This window comes from Argopecten irradians, chromosome 7, assembly GCF_041381155.1.
Source record: "Argopecten irradians isolate NY chromosome 7, Ai_NY, whole genome shotgun sequence".
Lineage (NCBI taxonomy): Eukaryota > Metazoa > Mollusca > Bivalvia > Pectinida > Pectinidae > Argopecten > Argopecten irradians.
The window spans coordinates 40,939,330-40,957,606 of record NC_091140.1 but is presented as its reverse complement, the minus strand read 5'-3'; the positions used below and the strand labels follow the sequence as shown (position 1 = coordinate 40,957,606).

General features: G+C 38.0%; 1 protein-coding gene across 1 annotated transcript in view; it reads left to right on the top strand.

Moving 5' to 3' along the window:
- The window catches only part of LOC138328443 (uncharacterized), a 28,761-nt gene extending 17,190 nt beyond the window's left edge, over positions 1–11,571 (top strand). Inside the window, 3 exon segments of the mRNA XM_069275251.1 lie at positions 2,971–4,206; positions 4,208–5,968; positions 6,959–11,571. Coding sequence (XP_069131352.1) covers positions 2,971–4,206; positions 4,208–5,968; positions 6,959–7,264 — 3,303 coding nt within the window. The 3' untranslated portion in view covers positions 7,265–11,571.
- Positions 11,572–18,277: the final 6,706 nt, after the last annotated feature.

Below are 18,277 nucleotides of genomic sequence, written 5' to 3'. Positions count from 1 at the left end.
AAAAACTTCTCCTTCTTCCTAACCCGTGATATAGCTACACATTAATATATTAAACCCCGCAATCGGTAGTTCACAACGCTGGGTTATTTGGATAGTTTTATTTAGTTACCAACAACAAGGACACAATTAACTTTCTGTTTAATTACGGAATGTCCATCTTTATTAACGAACCTTTTCTCACCAAAAACTTCTCTTTTCTCTTACACTGATATACTACCATTCTAATCTTTACCCCGTCTAATTCGGTTAGTCTCAACGATGTGAAAATTGACCAGTTTTGCTTTAGTTACAAACAACATAACAACAAGGGACAGTATTTATATTAAATTTACACTGACATTAATTTTGATTCAGATTCATTTTCAGAAAAACTTAACTTCTTCCTCTGTGACACTGTTATTACTAACATTTCTTTATAATCCCGGGGACAATCGGTAGTTTACCAAGCTGGGGATTTGGCAATATTATTTAGTTACATAATCAACAAGCAAGGACATATTATCTTATGTTTAAATTACGGATATGGAATTTTATTCAGATCCTCTTTCACCAAAACACTTCAATTCTTCTCTTCAACTGCAATTATATAATACCAAATTAATTACTACCCCGCCAAATGCGTAGTTCAAACGCAGGGATCTTGGACAGTTTATTTACATAAACAATAACACACGATACATCACGTTTAATTCCGGATAATGAATTTTATTCAGATCCGTTACCAAACCATTCACTTATGTAACACATGATATTACTACACAGGGTAAATTCGTTCCAAAGGCAATCGGTAGTTCACGTGGGATTTGACCAGTCCTTTGTTTAGTACAAAGGGAACAACAAGACAATTTTTATATTACCCCCATTTTTTTTTTTTTATGGTTCCGGAATTAATTTTAAACAGATTCTTTTAGGGGGGTCACTGGTCGGTTGCGACCGGATCACATGCTACGGCCCATTTCTTATAAACCCGAAATCGGTGGGGGGCGGGGTCCTCCCGGGCTCGTACGGAGACGGCCTAATCTGGCAGAGGGTGTTGTTTGGCTGGGCAGGGAATAACAAACTAAACCCCCCCCCCTCCCTCCCCACCTACTAAACCCACCGTGGTGTGATCCCATCCCAAAGAACAGACCTTGGGGCACACAAAAACGCCTGCCCCCCAACACCCAAACTAGCAACCCCCCCTCAATCCAGGCCCCAACCAACACCTCCTTCCCACGGACGAACACTGTGGGAGCATTGGGTAAAGGGAGGGCCGAAACAGAACCCCCCGAACTCCCCAACCGCCCCCGACACGCACCGAAGATTTCAAGATATACACTGGCCCAGAACGAGTGGAGCACTAACAAAAAAAAGCGCATAAGTAAGGAATCGCGATCGCAAGGGAAAGTCCGTTTTACTGACACACAACGTAACCGCAGACAACAGGGATACCCTGGATGGGTCCAGCGAAAGGAAAAGGTTTGCTGCCCAAGAAGCCGCCCCGTCCCGACCATACGACACGTAAGACCAAGTGAAAAAGATCCCCCAACTAGCACACACCACCCGCGGGATATCCTTACCCCACCACTCCAACAGACTCGCTGCAAATTCAGTCGTCGCTCCTGCCACGAGCCGCTCTAACGAGGCACCTCACCTTTCATGTGTTCAAAACAGCGGGCCATACCCCTACCTACTAAAACAAAACCATAACCCCGCCCCCCAGATCCCCTCCCAAACCGTCAACATAACATTTCTACGGCTCAGCAATAACAACAGATCAATACAGCCCCAACCACCATTTCACCAAACTCGAACACCTGACAACCCACTCTCAAAAAATCACCATGGAAATAAAAGGCCCCGCCCTGTAACAAGATTCGGAAGTTAACAGAGTATCACACAGGTTATAGAGGCCGTTTATATTATATTTACAAAGCAACAACACAAAACAAGACAATTGTCTTCAGTTAACGTTGGAAAGAAAATTTTAAATCAGATTACAGTTACAAAACACTACATATCTCTTCCGCATTAATAAAATACAGATACCCTTACTATATACCCTGCAACCGTAAGGTCACACTGGAAATTTGCAATTGTAAAGGGGTTTAAAAAAAAACAAGTAAGCAATACATAACCTATCTGTTTTCAGAATGATTTAATTTGAGAATTAATTTAACAAGCTTCCTCCTTCATTACGCCTGACATCAATACCAATGACAGAATAGGACTGTCTCGTAACCGGTAGTCATGACCTGGCACTTGGCCAGTTTCTGGCAGCTGTCTTAAATCGACGGTCTAAACCAGTTTTAAGTTTAGACTTATGAAACCAATCACAGATGATGTTACAAAAATTTACGTCCTTATTTTGAGGAAAGTCTAGGCTGTTTCACGATCCTGGGGCCATATCATCTATATTTATGACCTGAGAGGAAGTTAGATTCCTTGTGTAAATCTATATTTAATTGAAAGTTGCGGTGTAGCATAGTAATAGTCAACTACTGTGTGGTAATTAGGGCAACACTTGGAAACAACCTGTGTGATGAAAGTTAACATTTCATTTATCTAAGTTAATTTAATAAATTGACATTATTTCAGATTTAAAATTTTTATGATAATATCAAATTCTATGACTTAATTTTCTTATTTCTTGATTTAAACACATTTTATTTGCCTTTTTTCGGTATTTAACTAAAAGGATTGGGCACAAGTTCTTTCAACTAATGGATAAGCCTTCTCCAAACATACATACTTATTTCTTACTGATTGTTTCAGATATTAGCAGCTGAACAAAGAGAAGATGAAGTTGAGGAGGAAATGATGACAACAGACTCTACAGACATGGCACCAGTGGAGTCTTATACAACAATCCAGCAACCAGTAGCGGAGGCAATCATCCAACCAGAGACTTGTGTCCCTCTCGAGGAAGAAACCACTGCTGAGGAGGTCACCGCTGAGGAGGTCGCCGCTGAGGAGGTCGCCGCTGAGGAGGTCACTGCTGAGGAGGCCACACCTGTAGTGCCACAGCAGGATATAGCAGAAAATACAGACACTGTTCCAGAAACAACCAGCATGCCTGAACAAGTGGAGGAAAATGTAGAGCAAGCTGCAGAAGTCGTGGAAGAAAAGGGGGAAATGGAAGAGGACAAGAATGAAGAAGAGGAAGTAGATGATGAAGATGAGATTATAGAAGAGGGAGACATTAAGATTATTCAATTAAGCAATGAGAATGCACAGGAAGATGATGGTGATGATATTGAAGAAGAAAATGCAGAAGAGCAAGAACAGATGGATGCACAAGATATGATTGAGGAGGTTAAAACTCCCACTGCATCAGTTATAGATCCGAGTACCGGTGCAACAATAGAAACTCTGAAGTGTGACGATGGTGGTACTGTGGATGTTACCTACAACGTAGATGATGACGACGATGATGAAGGCGAGGTTGAACCACTACCTCCTCCTGATGATGATGATTTTGACGATGACGAACCAGAGGAAACACCAGAGGAAACACCAGAGGTAGAAGAGAAAGAGCAAGAGGAAGAGGTCATGGAAGAAGAGGAGGAGAAGGAGGAGGAGGAGGAAATGGAAGAAGAGGAACTTCCAGCAAAGAGAAGGGGACGCCCATCAAAAATAGCACAGGAGGCTGCAGCTAGTGCCATGGCATCAAGGAGGAAGTCCAATACTGCAGAAACACCTGAGGTGAAGTCTAAAGGTAAAAATGACAATGAAGAAGTGGAAACACCTGAAGTTAAACGTGGACGAGGTAGACCTGCTAAAGAAACTTCAACTACAGAAACGCCAGAAGTTAAACGAGGAAGAGGAAGACCTGCAAAAATAATCAAGCAGGAGGCACCTGAGGAAGAAACTCCAGAGCCTCCAAAAAGCGGTAAAAGAGGTAGACCTCCAAAAGAGAGTACAGATAGTGCTGTTACGCCTAGGGGAAGAGGGCGTCCTCCTAAAGAGGCTAAAACAGAAGAAACTCCTGAAGTCAAAACTCCAGGCAGGAGAGGAAGACCAAAAAAGAAGGAAGTAGAAGTGGTGGAAGTAGAAGATGAAGAAGAGGAGGAGGAACAAGAAGAGGAGGAGGAGCCTATTCCTACTCCAAAAGGTAGGAAAGGTAAAGAAGTGGCTACACCATCTTCAACAAGTGAACCAAAGAAAAGGGGCAGGCCTCGAAAGGAAGAGGAAGAAACTCCTAAAGCCAGGGGAAGAGGTAGGCCGAAAAAAGGAACAGGTCGTTGAAATTGAAGATGAGGAACAGGAGGAGGAGGAAGAAGAAATTGAAGAAGAGGAAGAGGAGGTTGTTGAAGTAAAGAAGAAGCGTGGTCGGCCCTCAAAATCAAGTACACCAGCCAAGACCGAGTCTCCCTCAGCAGGAAAGGGGAAAGAAACAATCACAAGGGGTAAACTGGCGGAGGAAGAAGAAAGTGAAAAATCAAGACGGAAGTCCGGAAAAGGAAAACAAGCAGAGGAAGAAATGGAGGAAGAAGCCATGAAATCACCAGGAAAGAAAGGTAAAGGGAAGAAAAAAGAGGAGGAAGACAAATCAAGGAGGGCACCTGCTGCAACAGCCACAGTCACACCCACCAAAAAACGAGGAAGAGGGCCAGAGGACGAAGATCAGGAAGAAGAGAATATGCCTGAGGTTGAGACACCAGCTAAAAAACGTCCAAAAAACACAGAAAGTGTTGGAACCATGTCCGACGCTTCAACAGAGGCAGGCAAAGTCAGTCTACCGAGAGTCAAACAAGAACCTATGGATGATGACAGACATCAAGTTAAATCAGTCAGGACAATGATTGTGAGGGAAGACCATGGAGACATCTATAATATTGACCAGATTGATGAGGATGAACCCATGGATTCATCCATTGCTGGTCCAAGTAATTCAGGAGCACCATTTATAGAAGTGGAGACAATTGAGGAGTCACCGGGTAAGAGGTCAGTTTTGACTCAAACTGATCCGAAACTAAAGAAAAAGAAGTTTGGACCTCTAGGTATGGAAATGGATATGAATGGAGAAGAAAAGCCTCCTAGGAAGAAGAAAAAGAAGGAAGATGATGTTGGTATGTTTGAAGACCTGGAGCCCAAGAGGAGGTCTGTAAGAAACACTGAGGAGGCCTTGAACTGCCCCTTCTGTGATAAAGCTTTTATTGGCCTGGTGAAACACATTAAAGGCAAGCATAGAGATGAAACAGATTATGAAGAGGAGATGAGGAATGCTAAATGGAGGGAAAAGATTATGAAGGTATCCACACAGGGGGCAGAAGAAGATGGTGAACAATGTCAGGAATGTGGCAAAACCACCAAGAATATAAAACGTCATCAAGAACTTCACCAGCAAAACCGTATGCAGATCCCCTGCCCTATCTGTGGTAAGGTGGTTCTGAAGACTGGAATGAGTTCCCACATGCGTACTGTGCACTCTGGACGTCGTCCATACAAATGTCCACACTGTGATTACTCGTCTGCATTCCGTGGAAATCTCAACACTCACATCAAGGGCATGCATCTCCACACAAGGCAGTATCTCTGCAACACATGTAAGGCTGCATTCAAGACACTAGGAGCTTTGATTGGTCATACCAAGCGTGTTCACGAGGGATGGAAATCGCCCAATCAGAAGATCTTTATCTGCTCTGTTTGCGAGAAGCGCTTCACAAAGAAGTATCACGTGGACAGACACATGTTGATTCATACCGGTGAGAAACCACACAAGTGTGTCGATTGTGGACGCTGTTTCAACAACAAGTCAAATCTGATGTCCCACATCCAGCTGGTGCATAAGAAGCTCTCGCCATACCAGTGCGACATGTGCCAGGAGACATTCAAACGCAAGAAGTTATTGTTGGAACATATAGGCAAGGTCCATGTAACTGCTGGTGAGGCTGCACAGGCAATCATCCGCAAGTTTGAGCTGGATGAAGACTCTGACGATGAAATGGACGAGGATGATCTGGATGAACAGGGAGGTGTAGCACAGGTAAGGGATATTAACCTTGAATAATGCAACCGTTTCAGGTTGCACTTTTAACACAATATGACTATTTCATGTATGAAATGTATTATGTATGCAGTGTATGTGTTGTTAAACAAATGACTTGTATTAGTTTTGAAATGCCAACATGACTTGTATTAGTTTTGAAATGCCAACATGTTCTCAACTTCGCTAGAGCCAAGGTATTCAGTCTGATACTCTACCTGCAACCCTTGGCAGATGTCGAGTCAAAACTGAAGTTCCCGCTTTCAAATTCTGATTTGATTCGGCTTAGTTCAGGCAACCAATGAAACCTATTTTTAATATGAACTAAATCGAAGTGATAATAGTGAACTACATTTGTAAATTAAGCGTACCATGACTGTCAACACAGTTTAGCTGAGTCATATTTACTACTTAGTCAATTATTAAATGATTTAGACTAGCTAAATGAAGTACATGGATACGTTGCTCTTCAAACAGATTGGAAAGTAAATACCTGTGTGGTTCTGTTTCTCAAAATTAAACAAATTATGCAAAGATAACCTGCGATTTCCTAACAAAATTGGACACTGAAGCATGAAACACAAAAACTGGTGTCAGAACTGACAAACTAGTGCCTCACAAACATGTTTACCCGGTATCGTTGGTATTTTGAATTTGTTGCAAACAACATGTGCATTGAAAGGGTGCTGCCATTTTTCAATCCATACAACAATGATACAAACTTAAATGTAAAGAGTAACTCCTGGTATTAAAAAGTACATTTTTTTGTAGTGGTAGATTATGTGCTTAAACACTTGAACAATTGTGTCTCTGCATACAATTACTTACTTATAGCCTTTCAGAACTTTTGCATTTTAATATTGTTGAATTATTAATCATCTGTTAACTTAATTGTGTTACAAAATTTGATCGCGTGTTTACATTGTTGATCAACAATTGTTAGAATTAGATTAACATGTATGATTAACCTTCTTACCTCTGGTTTTTCAGGTTGAGAATGTACATCTAGAGGAGGATGGTCAGACCTATGTGACCGTGTCGGGAGCGGATGGGGCCTACACCACAGCAGTGGTCAATGATACAGCTCAGCTTCTGGCTGGACAGGGACTGACCACTCTACAGACTGAAAGTGGCCAGGAGACTATCATCATTGTCCAGACAGCAGACGGTGGGGAGAATGCCACACACGCCATCGTGGACCAGGACGGAACAGTGCAGTATGTGATGCAGCAGCCGATGGACGCTGGTGCTGACGGAGCTCAGCTGTACGCTCAGATACAACAGGGTGCTGTATAATGTACATCATCCAGCTCGGAACAATGTCTAAAGAACTGATAGCACACACATGTTAATGTCGCTGATTAGCAGGCAGATTTGTAAGATTGAATACTAAACATGAAATATTGATGTGTTTTGTGGTTTGAAGCTTTCAATTTATTCCATGGGTAGAAATATTCGTGGTCAGGCAATTTTGTAACCTGTATTACAGTAACACATAGAAAATTTTGTTTTTTGCAATTGGTTGTTCCATAGTAAACACAAAAACAACACAATTCTGTACATATGTTATACAGTGCGTGATGAAATCTAGAAACCATTTTTGATCAAAAACATCAGTAATTTTGATATTGTTCAGTGCTGTATATAACAATGCAATTAATATTTACATAGTTTCTTCATATTGGACACCATCATTGATAGCATTTTTAGTGGTTGAACAAAAGTGTAATTAATTAATTAAATGTTTTATCAATCAATTAAAATTCCTTTGTATATTTGCCATTTAAGTTCACTTTCCATATTGGCATAATGTCAGTCGTTTACAACATGAGCTTCAGACTGAAAATGAATGTGCTTCTATATAAAGCATCATGAGTTTTAATTCAGCTGTAATTTTACCATTGTTATTGTAACTGAACTATTGTCTCATTTTGTTAAACATTGTTCTCTGTAGCAAATGTGCAAGGTGATATTTTTCACCTTTCATGTATCAAAAGTTGTTTTTTTTTAATTTGTGATTTTTAAAAAACCATTTTGTGTAATGAAAAAAAAATGTTACTATTTATTAGAATTAAGAACCTCCTTAAGAAAACACTTTGGGTGAATAGTGATTATATTTTAACACATTCACTCATGAAATTCTAAAATGAACTCATCCAAATTTAGATTGGAAAAATCCATTTACAAAATGTACTCATATTCTGGGATGAATCAGAATGTAATGTGATACTGAAAGTAATGGCTTTATCAAAATTACAGCAAAAAAAAATGATACCAACATTTACCTTCTTATCTTAAGATTTGCAAAGGAATTGAATCCATTATTTTAAATGAACAAGAACTTCAAATTTTAGGCAACATATATCCAAATGTTTTAGGTTATACACTAATTATTTTAAGCAAACTAAAGTAGATTCAGTTATTTTATTATAGAAGAAGCATGATTGTTGTTGAAAACCGTTATGTAGATTGAGTAATTGTTTCTGTTTCTTATGTTTTGTCCAAATTTTACTGGTGAGTAAGTTATCTTGACATTTTAGCAATCCTTCCACAAGTGGGTTGTAAGTAATTCCATGGAGCAGTTACTGTAGGTTGAAGCTTTTTCTCTGGAACACCTGCTAATTTCTCAAAGCCAAAAGCTTATGTCATCAAATGATTAAAGCTTTTAAATTGAATCAAGAGTCAATTGTATGAACTATCTACATTATATTTGATTTTCTAGTCCATATGCTTCTACACAAGTTCATTGCATGATATTTTATTTGCTTTAGTCATTCCAACAGCCAACAATTTATTATGAAATTGGAGATTTCATTGTAGACCATGACTTCCTTGTTTTATAAGTAATCATGTATAAGACATTATTCCTATCATTGATGAAGACTTAATATTATGTACAGATGTCTTGCACCATTAAGACAAATCTATATGTTTGTACCTAATTAGAAACTTTGTTGTTTCCCTACTGTTGTTATTACCGTATTTTCCCTAATGAGGGCGCCGGGCGCGGGTAAATGGCCAAGGGGGGCGCCGTTATTTGAGACCATATTTAGATGTATTTTTCTGAAACAGACTATAGTCATCTTGCTTTTAGTTTCGTATTTTTCTGAAACTTACTATAACCAACTTACGTTTTGAAGTCAAGTAAGTGTTGAAATTTACATAAATATGAAGAAAAGTATGCACCAGAAGTATTAAACATTGGTTAAATATGTCTGTTTCACGGGATTTTGACATTTCATGTTAGCCTGTTTGTTTACCATGCGTACACAAAATGGCGGACGGTGCTTTCGATCGCTACTTTCGTTTTGTGGCTGATGAGAAATACCGACACACAATAAAATGCTTAGGAATGATAACAATCATGTTATTTAGGAACCTTTATCATAGATAAACAGTAAGTATTCATAAAACCTGTATAGACATCGCTAAAATGTTGTTGCCAGTTAGTCTTCATCCATACACGTGTGTGGGCCGGGCATTCAAGTGACACGTTTTGTTTTGAACATGGCGTTCTCGCTGTTTTTATGTGTAAACACTTGGCAAAGATGTCCTAAGTTGCCCATTACAATAAATTTATAGCTGATTGGATATCTGTTAAGCATCAGATTGACGTGAAACAGTATTTTATTAGCGTCTGCAAAGACAAATCGTCACACTCAGGCACAAAAATTGTGTGAAATTAGTTGATTTTTTCTGCAAAAAACGTGGGGGCGCCCTTATTAGAGGAGGCGCTCTTAATAGGGAAAATACGGTATGTACTTTGGAACTGATCGCTCTGCTAAGCTGGGCCTGTATGTATTTCTCAGAGAAAGTGTTTGTAGACTTATCTTTTCAGTTTGGAAGCATATTTCTGAGAAAAAGTTTGGACCTTTTAAGGCCACTTTTGACAAACACATTTTGGTGTACTCAATGCAAGTTTCATCGTCCGAAACCCAGGATTCACCACTTTATGTTTGTGACAAACGTAGAGCGGTGACTCACGGGTTTCCAGTGATGTACAAGTTTCCAAATACAGATACAGACATGTTGCATTAATTGATGGGTTAGCATACTAAATATTAGAGTCAACATGAATGATTTCTTGATTTTTATCTAGTAATGAATGGCAAAAAACACAGAAATGCAGAAACACTAAAAAGAGGTACTACAAAATAGGTGTGTTTACATTGTTTAAAGGCCAAGGGTCAAATGGGTGTGGCTTGGAGATAATGTGTGCTGTTGTAGACAGACTGAGGTAGTGTATTAGTATGTTTCTTGAGAAGCTTAGTGTGTGTCAATCATTGTAGCGAATAAGGGCCGAGACTGTTGTTCTGTGACAGATGTTTGGAACGCTATTAGAGAAAGTGAGGGTTAAATTCTGTACATAATACTATAAGACTCTTTCATATTTGGATATGAAGGATAGGGATATTCTACCTGAGGGTCACAAAATGTTGTAAAACCGAGGCTTGCCGAGGGTGTTGCAACATTTTGTGAGCCCGAGTGTAGAATATCCCTATCCTTCATATCCACTTATGAAAGAGTATTTTTCTTTCATACCTCGACATTTTATTGCAATTTTACAACTATAATATCCCGCCATTTTGAAATAAATTCGAAAAAATCCACGACTGGAAGTCAATTTGCCATACATGAAAAATTACGTGATATTTTCAACACAAATTCCGTTACTTGCATCTTTTATAGTAACACCAGTCAATTTTGTGAAAAAAATGTTAAAATTTTACCGAGGAAATAGAGATTTTGTTGATGTCGTGACGTCACGAGGCTTTATTGCATGGGAAGCTATGCAATACAGCCTCAGGCGGCAGGAGTGTATTGCCCTAGAACAGCCAGTATTACACCCGTAGGTATGAAAGAAAGAGATATCTACCCTTGCAGACAGGTATCAGTTGTAATCATATGTTTATGAGCTTTACATTTTATTTTCAGAAGAAAAAAAACTTCCCTCATAAACTAGTGAAATTATAAATGTCCACAAGGGCAGATAACTCTGTAATATGCAAAGACGATTTTGAAGAAAGAGTTGAGGGTTTCATTTTGTAATATAAATTAAATTTAAAAGAACCAATGATTTACAATTTAAAAGACTCAAGGAAAGTGAATCAATTCGTAAAGAAAATAAAAAAGGAATTTTCTGTTGAATAGATCGCTGATTGTTTTTAGACCTATAGGTATTTGTATAATTTGGACAGTGTTGTACAGTGTATGAGGAGATTTAAAGACCCCTATATATATTGTTATTGTTAAGCTTGCATGTGTTAAATACTTTCAATGTTTTTGGTACTGGCACGCAGTGTCAAACAAGTAAAACCAGCAATATGTCAAAAAACAAACAGGAATGGAAGAATTCTGATAGCGAGTTTTAGATTGGACAAAGTATTTAAGACTGTTGTCGCATACATCACAAGACTTCTTGGCCAGGTTCCCTGAACAAACTTTTACCTGAACAAAGTTTCTTGACTAAGCATTGCAGTGAAAACAGAAACTTTGTTATTTAAATGATCATTTGAAAAGATGTTTATTGTATTCGGATGATGACGGTCTAAAGTGTATGTAACTCATATACATAGAAATAAAGCTGAGAGAACCAATACAAATTTTACTGTTGTGTTTTACAAATCTTTGACGATTTGCCGAATTTGCATTTATAAGTTAATCATGTAAAAGGAAAATATTTGTTTATCTTTCTGTCATGGTGCTAATTCCGCAGTCTTCTAAATCTGATGAAATCCAGGGGGGTCGAGACGACCTGTACACCTTGTTCCATATCCATCAACGTCTGCTGTGCATAAAATTGTAAACAAGATCATTTAAGGAATATCCCAGGGCATGATATTTATACTCTTAGCACATAGTCGAGATTTGATTTGGTCAGTTTCTCCTGCATAAAAACCATTTGCCAGCGGTCGGTACCTGGCAACAGTCCCACATGAGATTTAAACTCCTGATCTAGAGATGGATGGCTTGTTATGTTTCGGGACATCTTAACCATTATACCACTGTTGCCCCTAGTGGCGATGTTGGGATGAAAGGCTGCCAAATTTGTCCAAATGAATGAACTTGACCATTAATCAAGGTAAAATAGGCTTTACATCTTTAACTGACTTGTCAGTTACTAATTTGCCATCTGATCTAATACAACGCATGTCAGCATGGGCATAAAGCCACTAAATATATTCAAATGAATACTTGAATTTCGTTGAAAGGTTTAATTTTGAGCATATGGATTAAAGAGTTACTCCCCTTCTTCTAATCACTGAGTTTATTGTTTTAGGAGGGGGGGGGGAGTCCATTTAGAGTTTTTATTAATGAAATACCAAACAGAAGAATTTACTTTTGTCCTTTGAAATCAACGGAACAGGAGGTTACCTAAGACACTTGCATTGGATTTGAAAAGTTTATAATAAAAAATATACTGTATATATAAATGTACTCAAAGATGTATTGATGGTAATTCTAGAATTTTAAAACAACTTTATAAACAGCGAATAACCTTGGCAGTGACCATTCTGTTTCCTCCACCGAAAAGTAAGTAAAGTCTATGTGCCTATCGCATTCCTAATAGACTATGGTCTGCCATCCTCGATATTCCAGAGGTTACTATCCAGGGGTGGACAAAACGACAGTGAAAGTAACCCCTGGGTTATTAAGGATGCGGTTAGAAGACAGAATCATATCAGCCTTCTTCACAGGGACGAACGGTCAATACAGAGTATCGTAAACTCCACTGTTTATTTTGTACCATATCGTCTTTGATAGTGAATCGTCTATGGTCTCATACAGACAGTCTATAGCTATGATTAGGTTTATGTGACTTTCGGGATACGGTGTAAAATGAACAGGCCTAGACACAGACCATGTGTGCTGAGTATGGATTAATTTACAAGTACTACACGGAGGGAGACTTGCAACCAGCTCCATTGGGGAGAGGGATGTTACTGAAATTTGGCCAGTGTTATCAAATTATTAGTTTAGTGTCAATTTGTCCGAGAACTACGATGTTATCGTGTAAACTGTAAAAGATGAGGTTCCTTATCTTGCTTATTGTATTATCATTTGGCCCACTTCTGAACAGGGAAATAACTAGTTGAATTAAAATTGCAGATGAAACCAAGATTAAATATTTGTTTTTAGAAAAAAGGAAGGGTGCTGTTTAAATACATATTACCACATGCCCTCCACCTCTGGGTCGCGAGTTCGAATCCCATGTGGGGCAGTTTCCAGGTACTGACCGGTAGTTTTTCTCCGGGTACTCCGGCTTTCCTCCACCAACAAACCTGGCACGTCCTTAAATGACCCTGGCTGTTAATAGGACGTTAAACTAAACAAACCAAACCAAATCAATACATTTTCTACAATGTACATGCTTATTTGTTAATAATAGCATTAAGAAACACCAATATAATTAATCTTTTAATTTTTAATTAATGACTGGGTTTTTTTTCTTCCATTTCAAGTTTGTTTGTAACCTCAATGATTTTTTTCATAACTATTGATATTATTACGAAACATCTATTTGTGGGAGTTTTTATTATTAATCGTTGTTTCCTTTCTACAATTTCAATTTTGTATGTACTAAACCCTTTTGATCACAATTGGTATATTAATAAATATTTCTCTGTACTACAATGGTGTCGGCCAAATTTCCTTCCTTACACCCATGGTCTGTAGACAGCACTTACACACCAGATATGAACGTTTCCATACAGTCCAATTCGCCTTTTCCCAGACACCGAAGGTCATAGGTTCAGAATATGGGTATCAATTTTCTCCCAAAACAAAAGAATGTTCTGCCCACTAAGATCGCGTGCAGTGGAAGGTTCGATACCAGTGGAGTACTATAATGCCTATCTTTTTTGTATTTCTGAATGCTGCATGAACATGCATGACAATAAAACTGTCGGGCCTGAGTACTTTTGGTGACGTTTATTTGTGATATCGCCAACAATCTCTCCGAGTGAACACAACGACGCTATGACCTCAAAAAAAATATGTACACGACATCGGTAGTGAAATGTGTTCGACCGCTATAGCCTGTATCTATTAAATGTCGTTTTGTTGGGTTTCAAAAACAATGTCTTGCATGCTTTCATGCATAAACTGTAAGAACGGAATTATTTGAGGCGTGGAAAATTTTCGTTTTTTAAGAAGGTTCTATATATATTGTTCATTTGCAATTTGAATGTGTAATATCACAACGTTGTTTTTTTAAGAAAATAAGTAACATTTTTATCCAAATATACACTCAAACATGTAATTTGCAATGCATTCAACAGTGAAATACAATGCGATATTAGTCCAAACGAACCTAGCCTAGGTGCAAAACAAAACTTAAAAAAAATACACGTACAGAAAAATTCACAAACAGGGCATCCAGTAGACCCTATTGACTTTTAGTAGATTCGGGAATCAAATCATAATGTCTCAGAAATCTGAAGAGTTTAAACATATGACAAACTTATTAGACATGTGCTACAAACTCAAGAGTCAAATATGATTTTTGGGAATCAAAAACATACTCTCAGCGGTCCAACGGTTGCCCTGCACAAATCCTGAGAATGAATATCACCACACAAAGTTGAGCCAGGTTTGAATACTCGAGTTTTAGTACTTAGTGTCAGAAACCATCAACCATCGATCTAAACGCAACGAAATCTTAACGTTGTTTGTGTCATATAACGTTTTTACCACAATTATATTGAAAATAAACCGATGTGTTAAAAGACTGTTATGCATTATGAGTTAAAACACTCTTGATATTTTCTATTGCAGGGCCTAGTTTCGCGAGCATCCCTTACAATTAAGAAGTGCATTAACCTAAGATTCTAAATAGGAAACCATTAGAGATCAAAAGAAAGACACCCTAAGTGTCTGCAATGCTTTCCTGTGAAATTTGAATCAAGCAATCCTTCTAAGGAATGTTCATGAACCTGGACCTGGTTGTGGTTAGTCCAGCCCCTTTCTAAGAAATTTCTTTATCAGAAACAGATATCACGGTAAGCAAGCACTAAAAATCCCCATCGCAGGCTCTAATGCAGACGACACAAAACAGACGGTGAAATGATATCACGAATACAGCATGGTATGATATAAGGAAAAAACACCTTATCCTTAATTTACTATTACAGTGAAAACAGATAGGTATACTGAATATGTCCATATGCCTTGCTCTTGAGGTCTAATAGTGCTTTTTGTTTAACTTCAAACAGGTGAAACAAATTCTTGCAAAGCTGTGTGACGTAGGCTCAAGTCAATCTTTCTCACCAAATTGTCAATTTATTTTAATTATACATAACATCTAATCTGTCGGAACGGAATTGATGAGAAAGGTGATATGGACACACGTTATACTTAATCCATTCCAGGTAATTAACCCACAATTACTCATTGATGTAGCCAAATTGGCCGAGCGATCGATCTAGGACGGTTTGTATGTATGTATCTAGTCTATCCTCAGGGAAATCAGTAGCTGGAATCACACGGTCGTGAAACCTAGGTTACACATTTCTACTGTTAGATGGGGTCACGTTGTGTTCAAGTATGTATAATTAATATCACTCTCTGTACATACCTATTGGTAACAAACCTAATCAACGGTACTAACGACGGCTCTCGCAGCAATCCTCCCTCTTGGCTTTTTAATAAATTGTATCTAAAGTCTCTTACATTCATATGTTCTACTTACTATTCATATAACATGTTCGTCTTCTTTCACTCTGTTTTGTTTAGAAATCCACAAAAGGTCTTACCGTATTCGACCCAATAAGCGCCCATGTCCCTATAAGCGCCCTCCCCCTTTTTGAGGCCTCGATTTCAATTGTCCACGCATAATAAAGGCCAAAACTACAAAATATTGTCTAGATTTGCAATAATTTCGTCTTATTAGCACCTTTCTATTTATTTTTTCATTTTGAAACGCCCTGGGCGCCTATTGGGTCGAATACGGTATATGGAGTCTGGAAGAATTGTGAACATTTGTAAAAAGCTTAAAACAGTAACTTTATAAAGTCTCTTAACATATGGTGTACTCACGGTTTACATATCCTGTGTGTCGTGTCTTCCTACACTCTAACATGTTTAGAGAGTCCCCTAAATGGGCCCAAGTTCAGTCGACATCTTGGTATCTTTGTATAAAGTATCTATATAATACTTAATGTTACAGAGTATCTTAATATATGATCTACTCGCTCACAATGTACTGTTCATTTTCTTCCTCTTCCACTTTAATTAAAGGACAAACGTTCCACTATCACAAGGAGATACAACACGAACATACCGCAGCCTTCCAAAACACAGTATCAAAAGGAGACACTTCACAGATATACCGCAGCCTCTCAAAAACATCACAAGGAGACACTGCAGGAATATACCACAGTCTCCCTAAACACACTATAACAAGGTACACTACACTAACATATCACAGCCTTCCAAAACACACTATCACAAGGAGACACAACATGAATGTACCACAGTCTCCTAAAACATACATACATTCACACTCAACAACACATTACATATCGTCATTAGAAGGATCCTGTCTGTTAATAGGACGTAAATCGATCAACTAACTTTAGAGATTTCCCCAATAAAGACTGAGTGAATTGTTAAAGGAATTTGATAAAAACCTGTACAGAAACGTTATTAGATTTTATAACGTTCTAACGACCTAAATCAAACTTCTTGTTCCCGTTTCTCAGAGACAAATTTTCTAGACACCCAACGTTTGTATTGAGTAAGAAAGTAATTATTAATGTTGGAATTCAATTAGTCGGAAAAAATGGACGGGTAAAATAAGATATCAGGTGCAATATCCTAACATTTTTTTTTATTAATTTTGACGCACTTTTATATCACTGAATTCTATTAACCTTAATAATATAATTATGACGAGGAGCCTATTTGGAGGTCTGTTGATTCCTTGATGGATCCTTAATGCTGATGATCAAGTCACCCGTGACGCATAATCTTAGAGAGGTCAAATTCATGTCAAAGTCAAAATAAGGAAATATTATTTGTGTATTAAACTGACAGACTACTAATATGAAGAAAGCAGAGACATGATGTTGACCTTGCATTGTGTGAAGTCAGAAAAGTATGGCTGAAAAATTCCGAGGAACATTTAACGACACACGTTGGCTTGGTGAAGCTACGTATTGAGGTCATATTAATTCTAAAAAGGTGGTGGACAGCCTCTATCGTGGACAGTCAAAAGAGTAAAATAGACAAATACTGCATAACATGTTTAGTTCGCTTTGATCCAGGATTGTAAACAAAATTCCTCTTTAGCTGACTCAATGTTACACAATATTACTTGATAAACCCAGCGTATAAAACTCACAGTGTACTCACAGGTTTGGTGATGGGATTGTAATTATATAAAAGGTCTTGGCTACGCAACAGTTTGTCTAATTCATTTTTAAACTGATTTGATGCTGCTGATGCTCCAGCATATATGCTCCATATAGATACGCATCTATTTAAGAGAGTTTTTTCTTAGTGAAGTTCATTGACTGTTATAGACTAGTAGTGTATCTTAGAATGTCCCCTGACGCTGCATCTCGTGGCGGTATCCCTCCATAATGTGACTTCACTGCCACATCCCTGGTAGTTTACTCCATTACAACTCAATCGTGTCGTCCCACACGCATCTATCAGTTACATGTAGGTGCAGGTTCTCTATAATCGCTGACTATTTGTTTTTTTATTCCTGGAAGCTATTTGGTTGATCTAGGTTGCACTGCTTCAATGGTAGCAGTACTTTTCTGAAGTCATGTCATGTTAAAGAATAATCGATTTTTTTTTTCAAATGTATTTTCATTTGCCTTTATTCGTTCTAATTATATTTACCAAGAATTTAAATTTACTATTATAAATCCTTTCAAGAATACTGTTTATCCTTCTGAAAACGTCTGTAAAACGAACAAAACAACATCGAAAAAAAACCCACAAAAAACAACAACAACAAAAATAACAGAAAAAACATTTCATCACATCCATTTAAAACACTAATTGTTCTGTTTATGTGACCCAAAAATAATAAGTGCCACATTCCTGATAATTTACTCCATTTACTATCTTAAAGAGCCCAATCTTGTCGCCTTACACGCGTCAGCTAGGTTCAGCTTCTCTAATCGCTGACTAGATATTAGTTGTTGTTTTTTTCATTCCTGGACGTCATTTGTCTTGATCTAGGTTGTAATGCTTCAATGGTAGTACTTTTCTGAAGTCATGTCATATTAAGGAATAATCGATATTTTTTCAAATGTATTTTCATTTGCCTTTATTCGTTCTAATTATATTTAT